The sequence below is a fragment of the Heteronotia binoei genome, chromosome 21, assembly GCF_032191835.1.
Source record: "Heteronotia binoei isolate CCM8104 ecotype False Entrance Well chromosome 21, APGP_CSIRO_Hbin_v1, whole genome shotgun sequence".
NCBI lineage: Eukaryota > Metazoa > Chordata > Lepidosauria > Squamata > Gekkonidae > Heteronotia > Heteronotia binoei.
Window position 1 is genome coordinate 192,815,353 of NC_083243.1, and position 16,856 is coordinate 192,832,208.

Sequence of the window (16,856 nt, forward strand, 5' to 3'; positions counted from 1 at the left end):
AGGAATGGACCACTCCTGGGACCACTGGAGAATCACCTTTATAGCGCTTATATCTCTGGTACCTTGTGTTACATTTTATGGGATGCATGGCCTGGCCCAACAAAGTGATATTTATGTCTGATTCGGCCCTCATAAAAAATGAGTTTGACACCTATGAGCAAGATCAATAACTGCCCATACATGTGTCTTCTCTGTACTGCCCCCCCCCCCCCCGCATACAATGGCCTGGCTAAGGAGGTCAAGAAAGATCCCAACACTCTTGGTATTACACAAACTTTGTAATCCATATCAGTCCGGCTTCCGGCCGGGCCACGGGGTGGAGATGGTGTTGGTCGCCCTCATGGATGACCTCCGGCGACATCTGGATTGAGGCGGCTCGGCGGTATTGCTGTTGCTAGACCTATCAGCTGCGTTCGATATGGTCGATCATCGGCTGCTGACCTGCCGCCTTGCCGACGCAGGAATCCGGGGGCTAGCCTTACAGTGGCTTTCCTCCTTCCTTGAAGGTCGGGGACAAAAAGCGGCGGTTGGAGGAGAGATGTCCTGGAGACACCTACTTAATTGTGGGGTGCCTTAGGGGGCAGTTCTCTCCCCAACGTTGTTTAATATCTTTATGCGCCCCCTTGCCCAGATTGCCCTGAGACATGGGCTGGGTTGCCATCAGTACGCTGATAACACTCAGCTCTATCTACTGATGGGTGGCCAGACTACCGACACCCCTATAAATTTGGACTGGGCGTTGCAGGCTGTGGCAGATTGGATCAGGCTGAGTGGGCTGAAGCTGAACCCAGCGAAGACAGAGGTCCTTTGCGTGGATCGCTGCGGGCTGGGAGGGGAGATCTTCCTACTGGCCTTTGATGGTGCGTCACTGATACCAGTGCGCAGGGTCAAGAGCCTGGGAGTGCTACTGGAGCCCTCCCTGACAATGGAGGCACAGATAGCAGCCACTGCTAAATCCACCTTCTTCCATCTTAGAAGGGCAAGACAGTTGGCCCCCTTCCTAGAATGTAGCGACCAGCAACAGTGATCCATGCAACGGTCACCTCGAGATTAGACTACTGTAATGCCCTCTACGTGGGGCTGCCCCTGTGCCGAACTCGGAAGTTGCAGCTAGTGCAGAACGCGGCGGCCAGGCTGCTACTGGGACTACCTCGGTGGGAACACGTGCGGCCTGGGCTGAAGGAACTGCACTGGCTTCCAATTATATTCCGAGTTCGCTACAAGGTGCTGGTTATCACCTTTAAAGCCCTATATGGCCGAGGACCTGCCTACCTTAGGGACCGCCTCTCTCCACATGTTCCCCAGAGCGCACCAAGATCTAGCTCCCAAAGTCTTTTAAGGATCCCTGGACCAAAGGAGGCCAAACTGAAAGTAACGAGGGAGCAGGCCTTCTCTATAATGGCCCCCCACTGGTGGAATCAACTACCGGAGGAAGTGCGAGCCCTGCGGGACTTTAATCAGTTCCGCAGGGCTTGCAAAACCACCCTCTTTCTGCAAGCTTATAAGGAACCCTGAAAGCGCCATCTAGCCATCGGAATATACTTATTGAATATAGCACCTTAATTCATTGTAGGTTTAAATTTTATGTAACTGTTTCTTTAAATGTATTTATGAACTGTATTTTATAATTGTTTTATACAATATCATGGTATACACCATGTCCTGTTAGCCGCCCTGAGCCTGCTTCGGCGGGGAGGGCGGGATATAAATAAAATTTATTATTATTATTATAAAATGGAATAGTTCAGGAGGACAGTCCTATAAAAGAAATAGGGTTCCATCATAACATCATGACTCTTGAAAGCTTATACCCTGAAATTCTTGTTGGTCTTTAAGGTGGTACTGGGCTCAAATCGAACTATGCAAATAAGATTCCACAGTCTCTGCAATTGCAACAACAAAAGTTCTGAAAGAGCTTGTTTTTCCAGCTCTTCAGTTAAGTCCTGGTCTGACATCATCATGAAGACACAAGTAGAAACGTAACAAACCTGGTTCCTTGAGGACAGTGATATTGGTCTTCCCGCTGGGCAGTTCTGAGTAAGTGAACTTCATCACACAGTCCTTCAAGGGATAAGCACACAAGACGGAGTGTGGGTCATCAGTTTCTGGAATACAGTTAATAAATCCATTAGGGCCCTTTATCAGGAGGATTTAAAAAAAAAAAAACCAGCAACAGCAAACAAAGACTATTTCATGCTACAGCATCCCGTAGTATTTGTTTTGACTGGGTATTTGTTGATTTGTGCATCTGAACATGTTTAAAACATTCATTATTTCGACCCAGCACTTTCTTTTGGGCGTCTACATTCTTGGGACTTTGTAATCCTTTCAGTATGGGAGGTTTCCCATTTGGAACACATGGAGTACATTGTGGAAATACTCAATTGTCTGAAACTGCAGAAATTAACAGGGAATGGATGGAAGAGATGTCCAACCACAAAGCTCCATGCCCGTCCTGTAGATGCCCATCGACAAACACCCCTCCAAGAAAGCAAAGGAAATGGTGGTGTGACTTTAGTTGACTGAAAGAAGAATTAATCAAAGTCTCTTAAAGATGGCCAAACAAATCAAAAACTTCAAATGATTTATTTGAAAAGGGAAGTTGATTTCCTTTTACCAGTCTGGGTAGACAAAATAATTACTTGGAAATAAGTCTAATTTTGTAATCCATTTGGAATACATGGTAAGGGATGATGATTTACACATTCTTCAGTGATAAAAATGACATGCATTACAGAAATAAACTCTTTCATTAGTAAACAGGATGTCTGGTTTCTAGAGTTCAGACAAGACAGCATATTTTTATACATGTTTCTGTCTCTCTATTATTATGTTTCCTCTGTTTGCCAAAGAGTTTGTTCCTCTCCCTTTTGGGGAGAGTATATCACAGATTACAATTTATTTATTAGGTGTATGCATATAGCGATAGTTGAGGTATAAAAGTCCCACCTCTCCTCCAGGGCACTGAATCAATTCTTGCAATTTAAGTCTCATATAAACCCAAGTGATTGTCAGCCAGTCAGAGCCCATGGAACATCACTGGATGTAGGATTGCCAGCACCCCCCCCCCCCCCAGTGGCAGGTCTTCACAGTGGGAATTGCCAGGAGAGAGAGGAAGGCCCAAACATGGCAATGTTGCTTCCGGTATACACATTGGCGATGTCCAGGTAATGCCATTTTTTTACCATAGGGTTTTGAACCAAATACCAGAATGTCACCATGATTTATAGCATGAAGACATTACTACTGGTACACATCGGAAGTAGATGTAGCCATGCCACCATCGATGTCGCCTGGGCCTCTCATTCCTGGGAAGTCTCCTCTCCAACCTCTGTGGGTTGCCAGGAGACAACTGGGAGGAGTTGAGCCAATCTCAATTTGGGGGGAAGAAAACTATTTTTCCTTCCTGGCTCTGGGAAGAAGTGTCAGCTTCACCGGGTTTTTATTTAGCTTTCTAGTTAGGTGTTGGATTTGGTTTAGGGAAGAAAGCTTATTTTGGTGGTGCAAATAAGCATCCTATTTAATTCCTAACTGGTGTGAGTAGGTTCTGTGGTAAGGGGATCTGTGAGAGAAAAAAGCAGCCTTGAACCAGCTGAGGTAACCTGACCAGAGACAGGGGAATCAAATCTCCCTTACAACTTTATATATTTAAGTTATCCACACATCACATTTAGCTTCCTAAATACTTGATTTTCTGTTAAATAAGCCTTTGTCGTTCATCTCCATCTGTGTCTTGTCTCTTAAGACAAAAATCTAAGAAGCAGGGGTTTCTATTTCCCTCACATATATGTAGAAGAAGATGATGATAATGGATTTATATCCTGCCCTCCACTCAGAGTCCCAGAGTGGCTCACAATCTCCTTTATCTTCCTCCCCCACAACAAACACCCTGTGAGGTGGGTGGGGCTGAGAGGACTCTCACAGCAGTTGCCCTTTCAAGGACAACTCCTATGAGAGTTATGGCTGACGCAAGGCCATTCCAGCAGAAGCAAGTGGAGGAGTGGGGAATCAAACCCGGTTCTCCCAGATAAGAGTCCGCACACTTAACCACTACACCAGACTTGCTTAGTCAAGCAGGTTTCCAAATAAGACAGCTTTAGGGAGCACATAGTGTACATGCTACCAAAGCGGAACCGATGTGCGCCCACCCCTCCCCCCACCAGGGAAAGGTTTTCGCGTGCCGCGTAATGATGTCACCCAGAGGTAACATCATCACGTCGGTCACTGAAGCACCATTGTTTCTGGGCGCTGAGGGGCCAGGGGAGTTCCTCCGACCTCTCAGCACCCAGAAAGAATGTGTAGTGCTTTCAGTCCTTGGCGCTATCCGAGTTCAGAGGGCACCGAGGACTGGAAGTGCCGTTGTTTCTCGGCGCTGAGGGAGCTTCTCCGACCCCTCAGTGTCCAGTCAGAGGTCAGGAATGGTGCGAATGGGGAGGGGGCGCCTGCCCTCCGCCCCTCTTGGGAGCTGGCATTCGAGGCAATTGCCTAGGTCGCCTACTCCCACACGCCAGCCCTGTTCACAGTAATTTAAAAAACAAGAAGACGATGACATTGGATTTATATCCCGCCCTCCACTCAGAATCTCAGAGCAGCACACAATCTCCTTTATCTTCCTCCCCCACAACAGACACCCTGTGAGGTGGGTGGGGCTGAGAGGACTCTCACAGCAGCTGTTCTTTCAAGGACAACCTCTGCCAGAGCTATGGCTGACCCAAGGCTATTCCAGCAGCTGCAAGTGGAGGAGTGGGGAATCAAACCCGGTTCTCCCAGATAAGAGTCTGCACCCCTAACCACTACACCAAACTGGCTCTCAAAAACAAAGCAACAGTAAAAATGAGTAAGCTTCTGAAACAACCCATCAAAACTAACAAAAGCATCAACCACAGAGCAACACCTGAAACTCTCTCATACAGCCAAAGGCCTGAAAGACAGACAGAGATGACTTCATGTGGCACTTCGAGCAATGGGGAAGGAAAAAGAGAGTGCATGTCTTTGCACCAGAGAAAAGCTCCCCTTGCTAACTTCCAGCTTCCTCCAATGTGGCTACTCCTGCATTGCCTGGCCTGTCTTCCTTCATTTGGAGGGAGGTAGAAGGAAAGAGAGAAAGAGAGCATGTATGCAAGAAAAGGGAGTCCCATGGAACTTCCAAGACCACCAAACTTTTATTCCAGGTATAAGCTTTCCTGTGCATGCACACTTCTTTTTTGGAGGGGGGGGGGCGGGGAGATTCTTAAGCCCTACTGTGCTGTTTTCTTTGAGTCCTAATCACACATGCACAGACATTAAAAAAGGAAGCGGGCAGGAAAGATGCATCTGAAATAAGGGGGATTAAAGGGTAATTATTTTGGCTTATTCTGAAGTGTTTTTTAAAAAGAAATGATTTCTATGTGCATATCTGGGATTTTATTTTCTTTCAAAAAGACCCTATTTTTATTAGATTCTATTATTTAATGACTGGAAGTAGATGGCTAATTATTTTAAAAATGCATTTATGGTTCGTATGAACATAGGAAGCTGCCTTATACTGAATCAGACCCTTGGTCCATCAAAGTCAGTATTGTCTACTCAGACTGGCAGCGGCTCTCCAGGGTCTCCAGCTGAGGTTTTTCACACCTATTTGCCTGGACCCTTTTTTGGAGATGCCGGGGATTGAACCTGAGACCTTCTGCTTCCCAAGCAGATGCTCTACCACTGAGCCACCGTCCCTCCCCTAACATATGAAGCTGCCTTATACTGAATCAGACCCTCGGTCCATCAAAGTCAGTATTGTCTTCTCAGACTGGCAGCGGCTCTCCAGGGTCTCCAGCTGAGGTTTTTCACACCTATTTGCTTGGACCCTTTTTTGGAGATGCCGGGGATTGAACCTGGGACCTTCTGCTTCCCAAGCAGATGCTCTACCACTGAGCCACCGTCCCTATATTCCAGTTCACCATTCCATATATTCCAGTTCAACACATGGCAGCGAGTGGATTTTGTCCAGTCTAAAAGCAACGCATTATTTCACTTGGAGAGATCCTCCTTTCCAGTTCTAACAGATGAAATAAATAACAACAACAAAAATCCTAATAACACAGCCTGCAATCTTTATTAGTGGACGGGAGCAAGAATCCAGTGTCACCTTAAAGACTAACAAAACTTGTGGCAGGGCACGAGCTTTCAGGAGTCACTGCTCACTTCTTCAGATACGGCTAGAATGTGAGCCCATTTGTCTTCGAGAGTGAAGTGATTTCAGAATGCCAAAAAACAACAGCAGCCATTGGTAATGAGAGAAGAAACCCAGGTCTCAGTTCAGCCAAAGGGGATGCATTGAGCTTCATTATCAGTTGCAATTCAGCAGTCTTTAGGGTTGCCAAGTCCCCTGCAGCTGCTCTACGAGCTTCTGGGAAAACTCTATGGTTTTCCTGGACACTCTAGCAATTTGGGAGGAAAACTCTGTGGTACAATAGAGACACTGCTCACTTCGCCAGGCTTTTGTCCGTTTATTCTTGGCATCCCCTGGGCCAAACTGAGACCTAAGTTTCCTGTCTCATTACCAATAATGATATCTTCACGCCTACTACTACTCTGCATATCACACCTAACCCAATCAAGCCATTTGGCATCTGAAATCATCTTTATAAAGTTTATATCTCTAGCACCTCGTGTTACATTTTATGGCACACATGGTTATGTTCCTCATAACACATGAGTCTGATTTAGGGCTTCAAAGGAAGAACCAACACTTTGAATAGTGCTTGTAGGTAGTGAAATTCTTTGAATAATGAAATGTCTTTCCCTACCAGTAATCAGCCTTGAAGCTATGTTCTAGAGAGCAACTGTTGACCACATGCGATGGTCACCTCAAGATTGGACTACTGTAATGCCCTCTACATGGGGCTGGCTTTGTGTCGAACCCGGAAGCTGCAGCTAGTGCAGAACGCAGCAGCCAGGCTGTTACTAGGACTCCCCATACGAGCCCCAAAGAGCACTGAGGTCAGCAGGGAAGAACAAGCTGACTATCCCAGGGCTAAAGGAGGCGAAATTGCAAAACACTTGCGCACGGACCTTCTCCGTTGCAGCTCCGTGCCTGTGGAACCAGCTCCTGGAAGAGGTGCGGGCCCTGCGGAGCCTGGACCAATTCCGCAGGGCCTGCAAGACCATCCTTTTTAGGCAGGCCTTCGCAGACTGCTGACAAAGGATGGCCGAACTGATGATCCATCAAAGTGACTCTATATCAGGGGTCCTCAAACTTTTTAAATAGGGGGCCAGTTCACTGTCCCTCAGACTGTTGGAGGGCCAGACTGCCGTTACTGTACAAGGCCGCGGGCCGTCAGTTCTCCGTCTTCTGCATCTCTCTCCCTTCCCCACACCACACACCCCGGCCTGGGAACTCACCTCACCTCGGTATCACCTCACACTCTGTCTCCGCCGCCTCAGCCCAGTGCCGGAAGTGTGCGTTGCTAATGCGAGTTTAGGTCGAACGTCACTTCCGGTCTGATTTTGCCATAACCCGGCGGGCCGCATAAACATCCTCAGCGGGCCGCATCTGGCCCGCGGTCCGTAGTTTGAGGACCCCTGCTCTATATAATGATTTTTGCCATTATGTAAACGGACAGAATAGCGCCAGGAACATCATGGTTGTTGTTAAATTATAAAAACTGGAATGGTTTTTAAGATATTCTTGATTTAAACTACTGTATAACTTTTAATGGCATTTTAAAATTACTGCATTTATTGTATAATGTTTTATCTGAATGTTGTTAGCCGCCCTGAGCCTGCCTAGGCGGGGAGGGCGGGATATAAATAAAATTTATTATTATATTATTATTATTATGTTGTTTCCAAACAGGTTTAAATATCAGCCCTGTGTAAATATATCCACTGAAGTGGAACACAACCTGGGGAAGTCTCCTCATGCCCTAGCTAGGAGACAGTTGTTTGAATCCTTGCAATAACCAAATATTCAGTTTACCCATCTTGAACCACAGCCGTGCCAACTTCAATGTACTAACTGAAACCAACCCCAACTGAGAGCTCCCCTGCTCCCAGCTATCTTTTCACCATTACTGAGACCAGGAGGAGGAAAGCAGAAGTCAGGCACCCTTCCATTATTCATGGACTGAAACCTCAATAAAATTATATTTCACAAATTATTTGTATCCATTTTAATTGGCTGTGAGTAGGAGAAATGATATTCTGAGAACCATTTTTTGTTGTTGAAAAGTGCAGTAAAAACGCAAGTAAATATAAAGTTAGGGGAAACTTCTATGACTTGATGATGAGTGCAGATTGCCTGGCAAATAATCATCAGGGAATAAACCTCTCCCATCATTTTTGAACCAAATAATACATTTAAAAATAATGTAAGAGAACTAAAGTTTCTGTTAAAAAACAACAGATCACAAGAATAAAAAAAAATTAAATTGAAAAGAGGTGGTGGTTAGAATGTCAACAGATACACAACCCTGTACCACTGTATTCTTTTTTAATTCTCTCTTTACTTTGTTTTTGGAGACTTCACAGACAGGCCCATTTTAAGGAGTATGGCTGAAAGGTGCTGACAGAGTGGAGATATTATCAAAGCCATAATCCATCCAGTGTGTTGCACATCAAAAATGTGCTGAATGGTTCTTTTCCAGAAATGGGTGAAAGGGTTTTGTGTGTGTGTGTGTGTGGATCACACAAGGACATGTTGCTGTCATGAGAATGAAGGGGTTCATCAGACGATCTGTAAAAGGAGCAACAATACTTAAATCACAAATGTCATTCTTTAAGGAAAATAAAAAGTAGGTGTAAAATACTGTCGTTTGGTTTTATACTAGTTGCCAACTATAGCCTCTTTCACTGTAGCTCCTGCTTCTCTATTTATAGGTCTAGTTTTATAAAACATAATTTTTATGGGCTTTATGTGTAAGGAACGTCCCCTACAGATATAAACGTCCAATGCAAGTTAGAACTGGAAATGATTTCAGGAAAAATCTACTCCACATGTAAGCAGTGAGGCTTTTTCTACAATCATGTCTGTGGCGGACCAGTCTTGCGTCTGCTAGCTGGCCCCGGTCCTGCCCACTCCTTCCCGGTATGCTGACCTGAAGGGGCAGTTCCACTCTGCTGCATCAGGGTATTCGCTGCCACCACTGTCCCTGTCTGAGCTCTGGTTAGGCGACACAGCCTCCTAACTTCCCTCTGGACTCACTAAGAACCCTCTTGGGGCTTTCTAGGGATTTTTGGGGCTCCCCTGGAGAGTTGGCAACCAGCCACTTCGCCACTTCCCTCCACCTTAGGCATTCCTCAACCCACTCCTAGCGTTCCAAGTAGTTGGGGGAACTATGTGGTACAGAGGGACTTTATTTTAAACAAACAACATTTAGTTAAAGTATACAACTATTTACAGGCATTTTTTAAAAAAGTGAACAGAAGAAACAAATCATAGTAGGGAAAAACGCTCCTTCTCTCCCTGTTATAATACTTGCCATAACTGGATGACATGCAGGGCAGGCACTAGGCTTCCCAATCCCCAGGTCCCAGTGGGGGATCCCCAGTTTTACAGGCTTCCCCCCTTCCCCAGCCAGCTGGCCGGCAGGGGAAGTCCGCCCCATAGCCACCACGCACCTCCATGAACGATTCCCATAGGTAATGATGGCAAATTGATCCATGGGTATCAAAAGCTCTGGGGGGGGGGGCTGTTTTTTGAGGTAGAGGCACCAAATTTTCAGTATAGCATCTAGTGCCTCTCCCCAAAATACCTCCTAAGTTTCAAAAAGATTGGACCAGGGGGTCCAATTCTATGAGCCCCAAAAGAAGGTGCCCCTATCCTTCATTATTTCCTATGGAAGGAAGGCATTTAAAAAGATGTGCAGTCCCTTTAAATGTGATGGCCAGAACTCCCTTGAAGTTCAATTATGCTTGTCACACTGTTGTTCCTGGTTCCACCCCCAATGTCTCCTGGCTCCACCCCCAAAGTCTCCTGGCTCCACCCCCAAAGTCCCCAGATATTTCTTGAATTGGACTTGGCAACCCTAGCAGGCACCTCACTTAGATTGTTGCAAGCCTGACCATACCTTCCTGAGTCTATTGCCAGAACGAGTAACTGAACTGAACTCCCTGGCTTCCCGCCCAAAATCTCTTATATAAAATCCAGTTCCCACCCAGGAACTGGATTACCTCTCTTGCAGCATTCTGGGAGACAGACCTCAAGAACTTCCTGTCTCTCTAGGAGGTGCCCCCCCACCCCCCGAATTGCTGGTTCCAGGCAGGAGGGGGCAGGAAGAAGAGACTAAGCCAAAGCCTGCTTTGTGTTTGACAGCCTCTTCCTGCCAACTCCCAGATAAACATAGCCTAAAATGGCATTTCTCCACAATGTCTAATGTAGTTCTCAGTACCAAACAAATAAATATGTCTGATGTATGACAACCCCTTCAAACAAAAAAGATTCCAGTGTCCTGAAGCTGTTCATATCAAGAGAACTATGTTGGGAGAAGATATCTAGGGATAATGGTATAAACTCTCCAAATAATCTCTGAATTCCAGATATCCACCAGAACATCAAGAGAAGCTAAGAACATAAGAGAAGCCATGTTGGATCAGGCCGGTGGCCCATCCAGTCAAACACTCTGTGTCACACAGTGGCCAAAAAACCCCAGGTGCCATCAGGAGGTCCATCAGTAGGGCCAGGACACTAGAAGCCCTCCCACAGCTGTCCCCCAAGCACCAAGAATAAAGAGCATCACATGCCCCAGACAGAGAGTTCCATCTATACCTTAAGGCTAATTGCCACTGATGGACCTCTGCTCCATATGTTTATCTAATCCCCTCTTGAAGCTGCCTATGCTTGTAGCTGCCACCAACTCCTGTGGCAATGAATTCCATGTGTTAATCACCCTTTGAGTGAAGAAGTACTTCCTTTTATCTGCTCCAACCCGACTGCTTATCTGTTCTAACCCGACTGCTTAGCAATTTCATTGAGCGCCCACAAGTTCTTCTATTGTGAGAAAGGGAGAAAAGTACTTCTTTCTATACCTTCTCTATACCCATGCATAATCTTCTAAACCTCTATCAAGCTCTATCTATATATCAACTGGGGATTTCCCAAAGGTTGTCAGGAATCCATTTGAATCCTTCAGCCTCTGAGGTTGGACTATCTTAATTTGTTATTTCACTCCACAGAGGTCCTAAAAGTTTATACTTCAGCAGGAGGGCACTCTATGACAAAGCAGTTACATAAACTTCCTCTACTAGTGAGCCTTACAGCATTTGTCCATTACAGAAGATCAAGCAATGTATGAATTGCCAAATATATGGACCAAGAAATGTTCTGGCCAGCCCAGTGGTTGTCACAGAGGCCACGAATTTCTGAGTCCTACTCATCAATGCACCTCAGCATCAATGCTGAAGTCCGAGAGAATTAATTTTGGCAATCTTGGCGCTAGGTCAGGTCAGGAAAGAAGACATTATGTCAGTAGGTGGGTGTAGTATACGAAGAATCCCTAATATGTCCTGCAAATCAAAATCAGGGACATGACCTCAAAATCCAAATTCTGACAAAGAATCTGGAGAAAATAACAGAATTCCAACAGATCATAGCAACTGCTATTCCCCAACCAACATGCTGATGCTCCATCATAAAAACAAGGCCATGCATATGCTCCATCATAGTAGGATTCATGTAGGACGAGTATATCAAGTAGGACAAGTATGTTCAAAAGCATTCCACACGCCTATAATTTCCACAACCAGTATGCTTTCAGTAAACTAAAGTTTTCTGAATTGGTCGTAATACGATGATCGCCAGGTTCTCCTGGTTCTCAAATGCCCTCAATTCACTGAGATCCCTGGTGTCACTGAAGTAATGAGTAAGTCAGAACTGGAAAAAGATTTAGTACTTCCTGTCGATAGTTCACCTGGCTTCCGGATTTAACTTGAGAACTGTGAAAGCAAATGGCCACAAAATGAAATAAAATTTATTTTTATTAAGGTGCAAGTGTCAGGATGTGACCCTGCCATGTTTATTTTGGTTGCTGTTATACATTTATTTGATGCAGCTGTTATAGGTTTCATTTCCTTAGGCACCAGCCATAAATAGTGAAGTGACATAAATGTGGAATGCAGCAGCCATAAATATTGAAGGCACCTGAGGCACCAGCCATAAATATTGAAGTTGTAAAGGGGTTGGGGGAGATGCTCTTTTGCTTTGTAGTTAGGATTGTGTTGTCTGTAACCATATACATTATCTTGTTCTCAAGGAGATGGGCATTCTGGGCATGGGAAAGGATGCCCCTCCATCACTCCATAGCAAGCCTGCCTGAAGGCCAAATGTTTGGCTGCTATATCGAGTCTAATTAACTCTACCTATGTTTTCATAAGCCAGAGTCATTTGATTGATACATGTACCTAGGGTTGCCAAGTCCAATTCAAGAAATATCTGGGGACTTTGGGGGTGGAGCCAGGAGACTTTGGGGGGTGGAGCCAGGATACTTTGGGGGTGGAGCCAGGAGACATTGGGGCGGAGCCAAAAGCAAGGGTGTGACAAGCATAATTGAACTTCAAGAGAGTTCTGGCCATCACATTTAACAGGACTGCACATCTTTTTAAATGCCTTCCTTCCCTAGGAAATAATGAAGGATAGGGGCAACTTCTTTTGGGGTTCATAGAATTGGACCCCCTGGTCCAATCTTTTTGAAACTTAGGAGGTATTTTGGGGAGAGGCACTAGATGCTATACTGAAAATTTGGTGCCTCTATCTCAAAAAACAGCCCCCTCAGAGCCCCTGATACCCGAGTACATGTCCAGTGGGAGTCAATGGTGGGGCCAGCAGCTCTCCCTCTCCTACACATTTGCTTTTCTCCTTTGGTTCTTGAATTCTCTTTCCCTACTCTAGGTCTCTGGGTGTCCTCTGTGGTGGTGGAGAAGAGCTTGAAAGCCTGCCTATTTCCCCCTCTTTCCCTGCTTCACACACAGTGGAAGCCGTCACTTACCTATAGGTCACAGCTCAGAGGCTGACTGAGGTCCTGATGCTACGCACACTTACTTAAGAGTGAGTCTGCATTAAGTTCTTCCTCAACCTTTGGGAGCTGCACAGTATGTGTGAAAGAGCCCCATGTGGCTCTCGAGCCACAGTTTGGCCACCCCTGGCCTACACAATTCACATTGCGCTCCAAACAGAAAGTACCTTAGCGTATGAATCAGCCTCATAAAAGTCAAAACTACGGTTTCACCTAGTCTAGTACTGTATATTTCCACTTACTTCAGTTCTCCAAGGTCTTCAGGAAGAGGCCTTTTTTTTTTTTTTTAAAGGTTACCTGAAATTCATGAAATGGAAATACCAAAGTTTTCTCACATTTTTCTCTGTTCTAAAAAAAAGTTTGCTACCGGTAGCATTATTTGCAGCATTATTTATTAGTGTTAGGACTCTATCCGGTTAACTTACTGAGAACATCCACTCGTGTAATTATCTCATCTCTGCAGTGTTTTTGGCAGGTTTGGTTATCAGCCAGTCTTCCTGAGCTAAACAGCATACACTCAATGCACTCCCTAGGAAGAGGGATAAGAGAGGAAGGATGAACAAATCAGAAAGATACATTGACATTTACACATAACATTTAAGCCCCACCTTGAAATATTTTCATGCAAAACCTACTACTGCCTGTTTGCTTTCTATATTCAAGGAGATACATCATGGTCTAAAACTTCCCGCTCAAGAAAAGTTGTCGTTAAGATCTTAGCCCTGCAAGATGTCCTACATTTTGGATGAATTTCCATTTGCACTTTTTCTTTGGCACATTATGTAGAAAGAAATTAATTCTTTATCTAAGCATAAAACCATCTTCGTTCCAGCACTAGCATTCTGAGCTACAGAACAAAGCAGTAGACAAGTGCACCTTTAAGACCAACTAAGTTTTATTCAGAATGGAAGCTTTCGTATGCTCTTAAGCAGACAAGTGAGAATGGGAATTAAGAAATTCTTAATATAAGTGGGCAGCGTGGAATCATGGGAGTGTTTTTAGCAGATTAAAAGAATCACAAATAGGGATCTGTGTTTGTGAAAAAACACTGGAGTAGAGGGTGATAAAAAGCAGACTGTCGTCAGTAGGGGTGCCTTAAATCTAGGTAACATTCTGGCCTTGTTAGTTTAAACAGAGGGCATGGTTTCTCAAGAGATTATAACATCCATATAGTTTTCCATAGGATGGGTTGGTATATGCAATAAGACAAACAGCCCACATCCCTCATTTGAGCATGTCAACGCAAAAAAACCCATTATTCTGATATACTGTTCTAAAAGAGAAATACATTGGAACACTGTGGATGCACAGCTATACTCAATGAGCATTGACTTAGCATATGTAATGAGATAAAAAAAACCCCAATATCCCTGTTCAGTCCTGGGAAGGTGTTTGTTCCAAGTTTCATGATAATTTGTAATTCAGCAATTTCTCTCTCCATTCTGTTCTTGAAGTTCCTTTGCAGTAAAACAGCTACTTTGAGGTCACCCATTGAATGCTCAGGAAGGTTAAGTGTTCTCCAACAGGTTTCTCAGTTCTGTGATTCCTAATGTCAGATTTGTGTCCATTTATCCTTTGGCGTAAGGTTAGTCCTGTTTGCCCTATGTAGAGAACTGAGGGGCATTGTTGGCATTTAATGGCATATATAATGTTGGAAGATGAACAAATGAATGAGCCTGAGATGGTGTAGTTAATGTTGTTAGGCCCAGTGACTGTGTCGTCTGGGTGTATGTGGCAGCAAAAGTGGCACTTGGGTTTATTGCAAACTCTGGTCCTGGTGTTCTTGCTCAGATGCAATGTTGTATTGTTGTGGGTGAGGAGTTGTTCGAGTTTGGGGGATGTCTGTGTGAAAGGAAAGGTTTACCCCCCAGTACTTTTGAAAGACAGCTGTCACTGTCCAATAGAGGTTGTAAGTTATCACCCTCTCTACTCCAGTGTTTTTTCAACAAACAGATCCCTATTTGTGATTCTTTTAATCTGCTAAAAACACTCCCATGATTCCACGCTGCCCACTTATATTAAGAATTTCTTAATTCCCATTCCCACTTGTCTGCTTAAGAGCATACGAAAGCTTCCATTCTGAATAAAACTTAGTTGGTCTTAAAGGTGCACTTGTCTACTGCTTTGTTCTATTGCTTCAGACCAACACGGCTGCCTACTGGGATCTATTCTGAGCTACAGACATTTTAAAAATAGCAATGCATTTTACATAATGCAAACTATAAATATCTGATCAAGGATCAAGAGCCCTTAGCTTCATAACCAATATTTTCCTCATCAATAGCAGATTACATTATTTGAGCAGTCTATGTGCATGATATTCTTCATGAAGACTCCAGGACCCCACAAATGGATCAAAACCACAGAAGGATCAGCAAGCCTAAAACCAATAAAACACACAGCTACTAAGATCTATGGTATACTTTCTAAAAACTTTAATTCCTATTTGAGCTAGTGAACTCCTTTCCTTCTGAAAGTCCCATGTCTCAGGGGAAGTGAAACATTACTGCTTAGAATGCTTCTTCAGAGGAATACATAAAACAGGAAGCTGGGAATAACAACAGTAAAAATGCTGGTGAATATGCTGACTGGGAAATCTTTGGGACGCTCCCACTTGGCAAGAAAACCATTTCTCCTTAACCTCTGGCAACCAATTCAAATGGGATAGACAAGTGAGAACTGTGTGGTGCAATCCTATGCATGCTTGCTCAGAATTACATCCCACTGAGTTCAGTGAGGCTTAATCCCAGGCAAATATACAAAGGATGAATAAAATTGAAGAGGACAATCCAAGTTGAGCTGAAATTAATTTTTCATTTAGTAATGAAATTGATTCTTTTATACTATAATGAAAGATACAATTAGTACAAGCTTGCACAAACATATCCCATCAGTCATGTATTGCTGTTCGTTGAGATTTCACATGCCTGGGAGTGCAAAAAATGGCATGTCTATTACCTGGCAGGCCACAATGCCTCTGACTGGCACATATGGTTCTGCAGATACAACTTGTACAAGTTTGGCACAGTAGAATTTTATTAAAAAATAAAAGGCATACCAGTTAAGTGGATGCAAGCTAGTGACCAGTGTTCCCTCTAAGCTGAGTTAGTGTGGGTTAGCTCACAGTTTTTTAGTCTCTGGTTCACACATTTTTTTCTTAGCTCAGGAAGAATGGCCCCAGAGCCAACTGATTTATGCAGTAGCTCACAACTTTAATGCCCTAGCCCTAACTCACAAAGTAGAATTTTTGCTCAGAAGACTCCACAGCTTAAAGGGACCCTTAAGATCTCTGCCAGTTCTCTCAAGCAGGGATCTCTCTCATCTTCACTACCAGAGACCCTTCTTAACTGGAAATGCCAAGGCAGACCTACGAAATCCCATCCTGAAACCTTATGGTCATATCTGGGTGGAAGACAAAGTAGCTATCTGTTTATTATTATTGTTGTTGTTTGTTTATTATTATAGCAGTCCTTAGACCAGTCATATAGAAGGAAAATACAAATATACAAGGTTCCAAGTTTTTAAAATACTTAACTTAAAAACATTTTAAAACAGTTTAAAATTTCATCTAATATTTAATTACCATAACTGCTTACTATCTAACTACCATGCAATTTCCATAACCTGAGTGTCACCACACAAAATCTGGCTACTTGGTAGGTAATCTTGGGGTATTTATCAGATAGAAGAAAGTCAACTTTAGCTTTTTCTGGAAGGCCCATTTCCCCCCTCCCCCCCAATCAGCAGGATGATCTTTTTATCTTATAATACAGGCATATGAAAACACGTGCTCTGTAGTCTCAGCATCCTTAACAGGCAGGTACCAAGCTTTTCTAGGAAAGGAATATTATTATGTCTCCCTTCATGTACAGCAGA

General features: G+C 44.1%; 1 protein-coding gene across 1 annotated transcript in view; it reads right to left on the reverse strand.

Moving 5' to 3' along the window:
- The window catches only part of ITGB5 (integrin subunit beta 5), a 175,563-nt gene that overhangs the window by 13,727 nt on the left and 144,980 nt on the right, over positions 1–16,856 (reverse strand). The window contains exons 11-12 of the mRNA XM_060261692.1: positions 13,406–13,509; positions 1,989–2,105 (exon numbers count right to left, since the gene is read on the reverse strand). Of these exons, the coding sequence (XP_060117675.1) occupies positions 1,989–2,105; positions 13,406–13,509 (221 nt within the window). The remainder of the gene's footprint in view (positions 1–1,988; positions 2,106–13,405; positions 13,510–16,856) is intronic.